The 12,733-nt window shown below is 35.4% G+C and overlaps 1 protein-coding gene across 1 annotated transcript in view; it reads right to left on the reverse strand.

Annotated features, from left to right (window-relative positions):
• The window catches only part of RSRC1 (arginine and serine rich coiled-coil 1), a 407,598-nt gene that overhangs the window by 386,438 nt on the left and 8,427 nt on the right, over positions 1 to 12,733 (reverse strand). The window contains exons 3-4 of the mRNA XM_070511416.1: positions 5,723 to 5,925; positions 5,103 to 5,228 (exon numbers count right to left, since the gene is read on the reverse strand). Coding sequence (XP_070367517.1) covers positions 5,103 to 5,228; positions 5,723 to 5,925 — 329 coding nt within the window. The remainder of the gene's footprint in view (positions 1 to 5,102; positions 5,229 to 5,722; positions 5,926 to 12,733) is intronic.

The raw sequence follows: 12,733 nt of genomic DNA on the forward strand, positions 1-12,733 counted from the left end.
TTCCAGTTATAAGATGTACAAGTTCTGGGAATCAAATGTTCAATATGATGATTATAGTTAGTAACAGTGTATTAAATACCTGAAAGTTTCTAAGAGAGATCTTAAATGTTTTCACCACAAAAAAGAAATGGCGATTATGCAATGTAAAGAAGGTGTTAGCTAAGAGTATGGGGGTAATCATTTTGCAGTATATAAGTGTATCAAATCAATGCGTTGTACACCTTAAACTTACACAGTGTTATATGTCAATTATATCTCAATAAAGCTGGAGAAAATAAAATAAAATAAATATTGAATTCTGTAGACTTCATAGAGAGAAACAATAACTATTTAGATATTATAATGGAAGGGAAAATTTCATTTATAACAGCAGTAAAGAAGCTAAAATACTTTGGAACAAAGTTAGCAAGAAGTGAGCAAAAGTTATATGAGGAAAACTTTGAAACACTCCTGAATCACAAAAAAAAGTAGACTAGAACAAATGAAAAATCATCCCTTTGCCCTTAGAACAACTCAACATGATAAAGACATCAATTCTCCTTAATTTATAAGTTTAATAAAATCCCAATAAAAACACCAACAAGCCTTTTCAATGGACCAAAATGAGTTAGTACCAAAGTTTATATGAAAATAAAGTTCAAATGAAAAGAATAGCCAAGAAAGCCAATATACCCCAATAAAATAAAATAATAGCCAAGAAAACATGGGAAAAGAAAAGCTAAAAGTCAAAGGGGGAACTACCCTACCCAACAGTAAAATATACTATAAAGTTTCTATAATTATAAGTGTGGTACTGGTGCATAAACAGACAAGCAGATCAGTGGAATACATATAAAGTCCAGGAAAAGACCCAAGTACTAATGGAATTTAGTATATTATAAAAGGGGCATTACAAATCACTGGGGTAAAGATGGACCTTTTAATAAATGGTGATGTGACAACATCAATTGGAAAGAGAAAGAAAAAATCCAAACCCCATATAATACACAAGAATAAACCCAAACAGATAAAAGATTCAAATGTAAAAAGTGAAACAAACAAGTGTACTAGAAAAGAATATGAATTCTTCTATATCTGGATGTAAGGAAAGAATTTCTCTATGGTCTGAATATAAGGAAAGATGAGATGAAAGAAATGAGTGATAAAATTTGACCACATATAAGAAAAAAACTTTTGCATAGTCAATAATACCATAAACGAAATCAAAAGACAACTGAAATACTAAGAGAAAACATTTGCCACATGTATCACAGCTAGAGGGCTAACATATTTAGTAAATAACTTAAAAATTGAAGGAGCAAAAACCCGAAAGAAATGAAGAGAAAATTCAGACACAGAAAAGATAGAAAAATGGCCCACAAACATATAAAAAGATGTTCAATCTCACTTATGATAAAAAGAGATAAAAACTAAAACACACTAAAATACCATTTCTCATTATCAGATTGGCAAACATTTAAAAATGACAACACATTCTATTGGTGAGGCTGTGAGGAAACAGGACCCTCATACATTAATGACAGGAATTTGGCAATTTCTAACAAAACAACAAACTTATTTACCTTTTGATCCAGCAATCCTACTTCTAGGAGTTTCCCGTGAAGATACACCTCCACGAATACAAAACTACTCACACACAAGGTTATTCACGGCAGCTTTTCAGTAACTGCAAAATACTGGTGGTGCCCTTAATGCCCACACCTAGCAGACTGGCTAAACAAATTACAATACATCCACACAATAAAGTACTAAGCAGCTAGAGAAAATGACTAATGGGCCAGCCTGGTGGCACAGTGGTTAAGTGAGCACATTCTGCTTCGGCAGCCTGGGGTTCGCCAGTTCGCATCCCAGGTGCAGACCTACGCACCATTTGTCAAGCTATGCTGTGGCAGGCATCTCACATATAAAGTAGAGGAAGATGGGCACAGATGTTAGCTCAGGGCCAGTCTTCCTCAGCAAAAAGAGGAAGATTGACGGCAGATGTTAGCTCAGGGCTAATCTTCCTCAAAAAAAAATGAATAAGATTACCATTAATTGATATAGAGCAATTTGCAAGATATATTAGTAAACAAAAAAAGCATCTGCAGTGTGCCATAAATACAATTACGACTTTATTTAAAAAGAAACAGAGGGAAGCTAAACACCAACTAACAGGATTAGTTACCTGAGGGTGGTTAGGAACAAGCGAGAAGGGAGAAAGGAGAGTGCTATATCCAAAAGATATAGTGCTTTCTTTTGGAACCATATTATCTTTCACATACTAAAAAATGGGGGGACAAATAAGTACATAAAATTTTTAAATTTAGGAGGATAAAAACTTTAAAATGAAATATAAACAGAAACGAATGACCCTAACTCTTTAAAGAAACTAAGCATAATGAAGTAGGGAGGAGAACTATGTACCTCCAGAGTAAAGATTAAAAGAACCAGGAAATATTAAACTCAGTTTGTAAGTTTGTTTTCACAGTGCTATATATCAGCCATTCTGAAACTACTTTCTGTGTACTCTAGAATTGAGGAAATAAGTAAGCATACCATGGATGAGAGGAGTAGGTTTCTCCCTGTTGCAAAAGGAAGTGATTTAATACAGGTCCCAACTTGAGTACTTTGAGAAAAACATAAAGATTATATTAGAAAGAAGAACCCCCTAATTACTCCATAACTCACCTATGGAAACTGCAACCAACTTCACACATCTGACCCCCTCCTCCTGCCATCCCCCAGAACACGCTTTACCTCTAGATTATTTTTCACACGTGTAACAACAAAGGGTTCTGAAAGTATTTAACTTTCTATGACTGAAATCACTCTTTTCTACTAAAAAGCACAGAGACCATTAATAAAACACCTTCAGCTTCAGAACTGTACTATATGGTACTTTTTCTATGAAAAACTCACTACTTTCATCTTCTCTATTTAAACTAAAGCCTTGATTATATAAACTGTTCAAGGAATGAGTTGCTCAATTTTCTTGTTAAACGAAGATTAACCTACAAACTCATTTAATTTAAACATTTTGAAGAATAAATTCCTAAAATATATTTCTTAAAATAATATAGTGTACAGAAAATGGATAATGCATTTTCTCAAAATTTAGGACTTTCTAGTGTGTCCAGATCATTTAGTCACTGCAGTAAAATGCAGTAGGTAGGCATTAATGCAAGAGGCTAGGAAGCTGCAATTTGGAACAAATCTCTGAACTTGTTTCCTCATACACAAAATGAAGGTATCATCCAGCATGACAGCCTGATAGAATTACAAAACGCAAATTACTAAATGCATGTGTGGTGGATGGTTTGTTACCGACTAGACATTATTATCATTCCTTTTCAGGTCTTCCTTGCAAAGGAAAAGAAATTAACATCTCCAGATTCCCCTCTGGAGGCAGCCGGAGGTAGATACTTGGGCAGAGAAGCATCTTTCAAGTGAGTAGTTTCTTGAGAACCAGCCCACTTTGGTGCTACAAACTGGGAGAGTTCTTAAGATTCCCAGTGGCTTCTGAGAAAACAACCAGCTTCCATGCTTCAGGCTGAAATAATCAGTGACAGGTTCCCTAATTCCCTGAACCCTTCCAAAGGTTATATAAGCCTTTATTTCCCGTGTTAAAATGCTGATGCTTGGAATTGAGTGTCTTCTGATTTCCCAATCAAACTCTGATTGACTTATATAGTGTATGTGAAAATATTCTATCAACTGATAAAGATCATACAAAAGCATGAATTATTTCTGTTCCCATTGACAGGAAATTTCAATTGAAGTTGTTTTGTAGTAATCAGCCTCTTTTTAGACAAATCAATGCATACAAAATAAAGCTTTCCTTCCACAAATCAATAGAACAATAAAAATTTTCCTTGATACAAAAGTCAGCTCTCTACCTAACTTCATTTCCCTAATCAATCATTCACTCTATCGAGGCATGCCTCATAAGCAAGGCGTTGTGCTAGGTGCCGAGAGACTCCTCCTGCAAGATGTCTCTTATAATATGTGAGACTAACAGAAACATAATATTCGTAATGTAACTGCTTCAAGTCAGGAGCCACACATGATGGCGGGTCAGAGAAACAATGGATTAACATGACTTAGGAGTGAAAATGTAAAATCAAAAAAGGATTTAAAGAAGAGAAATAAAGACCAAACAGAATTGAACATTAAAGGGTAGGAAACTTCTCAAAGGAGAGATAATGTAAGAAACTAGAAGAGTGAGCATGCTCAAAGACAGAAAGCTAGCAACTCAGAGACATGCACAGAGAACAAAGGCACGTGAGACAGTAGCTTACACGTGGAGTGTGTGCAAAGCACAGCAGGCTAAGGCCAAACAACTCAGACAGAAAAGCTGAACAATTGGACTTTACTGCTATTATCCAACTTCAGATTCATTTAGATTGATGAAATTTTATGCCTAGATAACAAAATCAGCCTGCCAATATACTCCCACAACAAGAGCCTAGTCATAATATGCAGCACTAAGTGGAGAAAAGAAACCGGTCTTCCTAAAATGCTGTTTGTATCCTAACACTCTTCTGCTCAAAAACGTTCAATAACTTCTGAATAGCTACTTTTCTCAAGTCCCTCAATACCATGGTCCCCATCCCACCTATTCAGCGATATTTTTTACCATTGCCCAAAACGTAAAACTCTCTCCAGATGGGCTATTCTCTGTGTTACTGGCCCTTCACCACAACCAGAAAATGCAAGTGGAGTGACCCTGTGTATTAGCCTGCTCAGGCTGCTGTGACAAAATACCACCCACTGGGCAGCTTAAACAACGGAAATTTATTCCTCACAGTTCTGAAGGCTACAAGTCCTAGATCAATATGCCGGCTGGATTAGTTCCTGGTGAGGGCTCTCTTCCTGGCTTGTAGACCCCGTCTTTTCACTGTATCCTCACACGGCCTTTCCTCAGAGTGCACACTCAAAGAGAGAAAAAGATCTCTCTCTCCCTCTTCTAAGGTCACCAGCCCTACTGGATTAGGGCCCCACTCTTATGACCTCGTTTAACCTTAATTACCTCCGTAAAGACCCTAAATAAATGATTGTTGCTTTGAAGTCACTAAATTTGGGGACAGTTTGTTACAAAGCAATAAATATCTTATATGGCATACCTTCTTGTTCTGCTTTTTGACCTAGACCTCTGAACTCTATAGGATTTCCCTCGGCCCCTTGAACGACTTCGACTTCGTTTTCTTCTAGAGCCATACGAAGAGCTACTGCTTGATCGATGCCTGCGTCTGAAATAAAATATAATCAAAAGTATCATTGCTATAAAAAAATTTTATGGGCATTAGAAAGACATCATCTAGATTCTAAAGAATCATCTCATTTTCCCTATGTCTCACTCCTTCCTAGAAACAAATAGAGATAAAATGTTAGTCCTCTTGAACAGTCAGATGACTGATTCATAATTTAGTGATTGGATCAGCTACTAACTAAGACATTAGGAGTCTTAAGTAGTATACAATCCTTCCAAATATTATCAGATAATACGGTATGAGATCTATACCAGTTTATACCTACCTGTTTACAAAGAATGGACAAAGGGTGAAGACACTAGACCCATGGGCTGCGGTTGTTCAAAAAAACCTTTGAGCTGAGACTTAACCCAAATAAATATATAACTACTAAAAGAAAAATGTTTTACTCAGAAAAATTAAAAATACAAAAACATATGAACTCTAAAGAATGTGACTCTCATTACTATATAAGTAAAAATTATAAAAATCACCTTCTATCATAAGAATGTGAGCGAGGCTGAAGATCTCTGGACCAAGACCTTGACTTTGACCTTGACTTCCTTCCACCTTTCTTTCGGCTGTATGTTCTGCTGTCTGAAGAACTACTTGAAGACGACCGTCTACGGTGTTTCTTTTTTCTCTTGCTTCTGCTTTCTTCTTCAGTATCTGATGACCGGCGTCCCATTTCTAGAAGCTTAAATTCAAAGAAAATTATTTCCAACATAAGGGCACAATGGATGAAACTTAATACAGTAATTTTTGTAAAACTTCATAAAAATTGTAAAAGTCTTAGAGTAAAATTTTATATATACCTGGCTTTTTGACAAGACATGATAAACAGTTCTAGTAGTCTTCTAGGATTATCAATTAACTCTTCTTACAATTTATGAACAGTTTAAATTTGCCCTAAATTTTTTCAAATGTCTCTCAAAAGAGTCAATCCTGAGGACAGTACACTATAACAATTTTCTTATATTTTAAGTCGCATTTATCATTAATTATATGATATTTGGTTTAGGGATCATCTACCTAATCCTTCATTTTCACATTCCCTGGAGATAAAAGATATTTTATTATCTTTTAGAGTTACATTTTTCTAACTGAAGGTTCTAAACTTTTAAATGAATGAGACCTCATTAGTCATCAACAAGTACAAATTGAAACAATACACTATCATCATTTTACTTGTGAAGTTTGGGGGAGGAAACATTAATTAAGCCACCAAAGTTAATGAGGTTATTGGGAAGTCAGTCAACTCTTCATACTGCTAGTGCCTATAGAAAATGGTGGTATAAACCTTCCTGAAAGCAATTAGGCAATTTAAACAATGAGTCATAAAAATATTGATGCTTTTTTAACAAAGCAATCCTACTTATAGGAATATATCTGAAAAGTTTTCTTCTCTTTTTCTCTCTCTCTCTCTTTTTTTTTTTTTTTTTTTTGCTGAGGAAGATTCACCAAGCTAACATCTGTGCCAATCTTCCCCTATTTTTGTACGTTGGTCACTGCCACAGCCTGGCCACTGATGAGTGGTGTAGGTCTGCACCTGGGAACTGAACCCAGGCAGCCAAAGCAGAGCATGCCAAATTTAACCACTAGGCCACGGGACCAACCCCTGGAAAGTTTTTCTTAAAAGAAAGATATATTCATTAATAAAACTGTATCTACAGAGACTACAGTTTAAGAAACCATGTACATACGAATAACAGCAAAAATGAAAACAATTGATGATATTTAAGTAATGAAATTGGGTAACTGTTTTCTTTTTTTTAACTGTTTTCTATATGGCTGCAGTAATGTTTATGTACTTAGTATAAAAAAGGAAAAAACATACAAAAATAGAAACTGAAGGCTTTAATATTTAGGAATCCTGATAAGAAACTTACTTGTTTCACTTTAAAATTAGCCTTTAGATTCTCATATGCAATGACATTTTCTTTAATAAAATAGTTCTCAGCTATCTTTCAATGTCACATAAAAGCAAAATAAGATAAATGGTTAATGGGTCAGATAACAAAATCTCACCCTTTCCTTTAATATTTATTCAAAATAAATTAAATATCATTACTATAAACAAAACAATGGGTTAAATTACTGCTTTGTTTTCAGAATTGTCAGGTAAGCCATCCTCTCCCTGAATTCAGTGCAATATCAGTTGCAAATCACTCTTAGGACTTAATTCAAAACTTTTAGCTTTTTTTTTTTTTTTTCTGCTTTATCTCCCCAAATCCCCCCCGGTACATAATTGTATATCTTAGTTGCAGGTCCCTCTAGTTGTGGCACGTGGGACGCTGCCTCAACGTGGCCTGATGAGCGGTGCCATGTCTACGCCCAGGATCCAAACCGGCAAAACCCTGGATCACCGCAGCGGAGCGCGCAAACTCAACCACTTGGCCACCGGGCCGGCCCCTAGCTTTTTATCTAGAGCCAGAACTATACTTTAAATATAGTTCTGAACCTCCAAGTTGTTCACATTTCTAACATTTTACAGTTCAACACAACATTGGGAAGACTTGGTTGCTGAAACTTTTAGTAAATCATTAGCATATCTAAGCCAGTTTCCTCACTGAAAAATGAAACCACACCGGGTAAAAGATCGTCATGATTCTTTCCAGCTTCAAAATACTATGATTATGAAATTATACATATACATTCAGTATATACATATATGCTTATATATTTAAATATGTGTGTATACAATATCCACTCATATACAAATATATATATATCCAATACATATAATATATAACCACATATCTGTGTGTGTGTGTGTGTGTGTGTCTGTGTATTTCCATTAAGGAATTTGTAAATAATTGAGTGATAATGATCATCTAAGTTTTCTTTTTTTTTTAATTCTTTTTTTTTAGGATTTTATTTTTCCTTCTTCTCCCCAAAGCTCCCCAGTACACAGTTGTATATTTTAGTTGTGGGTCCTTCTAGTTGTGGCATGTGGGACACTGCCACAGCATGGCCTGATGAGCAGTGCCATGTCCGCCCCCAGGATCCAAACCGATAAAACTCTGGGCCACTGAAGCACAGCGCACGAACTTAACCACTCAGCCACTGGGCCGGCCCTACGTTTTCTTATTTCCTAGCTTTCTCTTCCTTTCATGTTTTCACTTTTAAGCAGTTAAGAATTTTATTTACCTACAAATAATCAATTAAATTAAGATTGGTTTTTATAATGTTCTTATTATCTGGTTAAAAAAACACTAAAATGAGAGTAAAAGGATAAAAAAGTATAAATTCACAAGGATAAAGAGACTACAAGAGAAAACAACAGGAACAGACAGGATATGTCAACAAATTTTTAGCAAATGAAAAACAGATGGAAGATTTAGAGCTAAGAAAGCTGAATACCAAGCAACAGCAGAGAATTCCAACACGAGAAAAGCCAATTCACATAGCAGAAATCAGAGAAGATCAGGAATTTGAGACATCAGATACCACAGTAGGCACAATGAGGCATGGAACTAAGAAACAAGGGAACTGGCTGAAAGTCTGTAAAAGAACTAATCCCCCAGACCCCGCCCGGACCCAACACAGACAGGCGACTACTCTTCCCCAATCCCAGCAGGAGAGGTGGTAGATTCCGGAAGAACGACAACACAATGAAGTACCAGGTCCCAGGGCATAGTAAAAGAGGGCAGAGAGTCGGCAAACTGAAAGTTAAAGGGATTAAGTGAAAGTCTACAATCTAACAGTAAATACCGTAGCCTTCTGTGTGCTCGGGTCCAAGAATTCTAGGAGAGGATTCTTCTTTGCAAAAACTGAACAGTACCTGAAAAAAGATACATAAGTATTTGAAAGTCCCCAGAAAAACAGGTCAGGCCTTCACTCAACCACCCTATAACCAAGCCCTTGAGTTAAGAGGCCCAAATCTTAAACACAGTAAACTTTTTTCTATAAACGTTCTTTCTGTTAACTTTTTAGTGATTATACAACGAAAGATAACCAAGCACATGATGAAAGCCTTCATCATGAGAGACAGAAACCAAAACAAAAAGAAAAAAAGCAACTCATAGTCAACCAGAAAAATGCAGAAGACAATTTCAAGGAAAAAAAATCACAGTTAATATCCTCAGAAACATATGAGAAGATGATCTAGCCAACAAGAATAGGAGAAACATCCACAGAACAGCAGAGAAAGCTTGAAATTTAAACAAACGATAATTTGTAAAAAAATACAATAAAGTTAGGAGATAAGGTCAAAGGACTCACAGAAAGCAGAAATAAAAAGAGGAAAAGAGGATCAGTCCAGGAAGTCCAATATCCAATCGATATGCATTCCATAAATAAAGAACAGAGAAAAGAGATCAAGAAAAACATCCAAAGAATAATTCAAAAGAATTTCCAGAACTGAAAGACATGAATTACCCTAAGTCCCTGGGACAATAAATTTTTTAAAAAGGTATACACCAGATATATATAGCATAAAAATTCAGATATCAGGAATATACAATCATGGGCATCATAATGACATTTCAGTCAACAACAGACTGCAAATACGACATTGGGCCCATGGAATTAGTACCATATAGCCTCGGTGTGTACAAGGCTATACCATCTAGGTTTCTCCAAGTACACTCTATGATGTTCACAGAAGGACGAAATCACATAACGACACATTTCTCAGAACGTGTCCCTATTGTTAAGCAACACATAACTACACAGAAGATGCCAGAAACTTCTAATGGGAAAAAAATGGGAGAATCACAATACAAGGCATAGGGCTTCTCATCAGCAACACAGAAAACAATGGAGCGTTGCCTTCAAAATTCTAAGGGAAAATAATTTTCAACCTAGAATCCACATCCAGCTCAATCATTGTTCTAATATAAGATCAGAATAAAGACATTTTCAGATATGCAAAGTCTCAAAATTATACCTCACTCTCACCCTTTTTTAGGAAGCTACTGGAGGACAAGCTTCACAAAAAAGAAAGAGTAAAAAAACAAAGAGGAGCCAGATTCAGAAAATAACTGACCTAACACTAGAGATAGGCAAAAAATTCCAGGAGGACTGCATGCCTAGGTATAAGGGATACGTGAGTGGATGAGAGACAGAAGTCCTTGCCCACAAGAAGCTTACACTCTAGTCTAACAGCAGTTCTCAAAATGTAGATCCCGGGGCTCCCTAAGACCCCGTCAGGGGATCCAAGTCAAAATGATTTCCATTACAACACCAAAACATGATTGACCTTTCCCACTGTGTTGACTTTTGCAATGATGATGTACAAGCAAGAGGAAGCAAACTTCTGGTGCCTTAACAGGAATCAAGGCGATGGCACCGAACTGTGCTAGTAGTCACGGCATTCTCCACTGTAACTCAGTTGTTTTTTTTTTTAAAAAAAAAGGCAGTTTCACTTAAGAATGTCTTAGATAAAGCAGCAAAAATTATTAATTTTATTAAATTTCAACTCTTGAACACACATCTTTTTAATATTCTGTGTGATGAAATGGGAAATACACATAACTGCTGCTACATACTGAAAGATGATCATTATCTTGAGAAAAGGCATTTGGGCAACTGAACCGCAAGTTGAACTAGCTGCTTTTATCACGAAACGCTATTTTTATTTTAAAGAACTGACTATGATTATTCAGACTTGGGTATTTGACAGACATTTTCTCAAAAATGAATGAAGGGAGTCTTTCATGTCAAGGAAAATTGACATTATTTGTTGCCAATGATAAAATTTGAGCTCTCAAGCAAAAATGAGAATTTTTGGATAACTTGTATCTGCCACCATGAGACTGACAGCTTCCCAGTACTTAAAGATTTCTCTGATGAGATCAGTGGTGATTCACAAATGTTAATGTTTTTTATATTATATAATTAACAGTGTCAACATTTGGAAAATATGCATAACTCAGTGAACCAGTATTTTCCAATAGGCCAATGCATGATGCCATAGAATCATGCATGAATAAAAACTCCATTCATAATGTAAGACTAGATTTTAAGATGTAAGAATAATAAGATATATAAAATAAGATATATAATATATAAGATATATGAAATAATATATAAGATATAAGATAATAAGAATTATTATTGTAATTATTATTAATGTAAGAATAGATTTTAATGTAATAGAGTATGAAAAGGTCATCGACATGGTTTTAAACACCACATTGCAACCAACCTTTAAGAAACTACTACTTGTCAAGTTGTGGTGTAGTATCAAAGAAGTAATTATCTGAGGTTATTAAAATACTACTTTTTCCAACACCATATCTGTGTCAATCAAGATTTTCTTCATATACTTCAATCAAAACAACTCATAATAATAGATTGGATGCAGAAGCAGATATAAGAATCCAACTGTCTTTTATTAGAGATTTGCAAAAATGGAAAACAGGGCCAGCCCCGGTGTCCCAGTGGTTAAGGTCAGCAAGCTCCACTTCAGTGGCCCAGGTTCAGTTTCTGGTGCAGACTTACACCGCTCTGTTAGCAGCCATGCTTTGCTAGCGGCCCACATACTAAAAAAATAGAGGAAGACTGGCCAGGAGGTTAGTTCAGGGTGAATCTTCCTCAGCAAAAAAAAAAAAAAAAAAAGGAAAATAATGCCATTTTTCTGTTTGTTTCGTTTTGGAAAATACAGTTATTCATCATATCAAATATATTACCATGTAATGGATTTATTATTATTTTTAAGTGAATTAATAAATAAATATTTCAAAACTTTCTGTTTTAATTACTAGTAAGGGAATATTTATAGATATAGTCCACATGGATAAAAGTCCTTGGGGTCCTCAATAATTTCTAAGAGTGTAAAGGGATCCCAAAACTAAAGCTTGAGAAGCACTGTTCTAAGGTGCCTACAGCCATTCCATTCTCCTTTCCTGTCCAGTTCACTAAGTCCCTATGTAAGGCATAAAGAAGCAGAAATAAAAGAAAAGGAGACACATCCAAAAACGTACGTTGTCGATGACCAGAAAAGAGAGAATGGGAAGTGGGGATAAATTTTTCTGTTTTAATTCCAACCAAATAATTCATTCACAATAGAAGAAGGACTACATTTAACCCAGAAAAGTTAATGGAAGACACAAAATCCTTCCTTACACGAATTAAGTAAAAAAAGGTTGAATAACCACTGTCACAAAACTATAAATATTTCTTCAAGTAAGTTACATCTCAGAAAAATTACACTGAAGTATAATTAATCTAATAAGAGCAAGCAAAAAGCCATCATATTTCTTTATTATAGCTAACGGCAAATATTTATTCAGAAAAGGAAGTAAACACTAAGAGCAAATCAGAGGTAGATGCAAAAATTGTCTTCTCTTTCAGTGACAAGCACTGAATGCCTACTCACCACCCTAGACAGATACTTACCTCTGGATTTCCATAATGTCACTAGTATATAATTGAATTACTTGCTCATTCAAGTCATGACGGTCAATTTACCTAACACACTCCTAGTAAGGAAGAACTCTTTATATTTAACCCAATTGGTAAGGTGCAATGCATGGAAAAACATATTAACAGCTCTTTCT

Source organism: Equus asinus, chromosome 5 (assembly GCF_041296235.1).
Source record: "Equus asinus isolate D_3611 breed Donkey chromosome 5, EquAss-T2T_v2, whole genome shotgun sequence".
Taxonomy (NCBI): domain Eukaryota; kingdom Metazoa; phylum Chordata; class Mammalia; order Perissodactyla; family Equidae; genus Equus; species Equus asinus.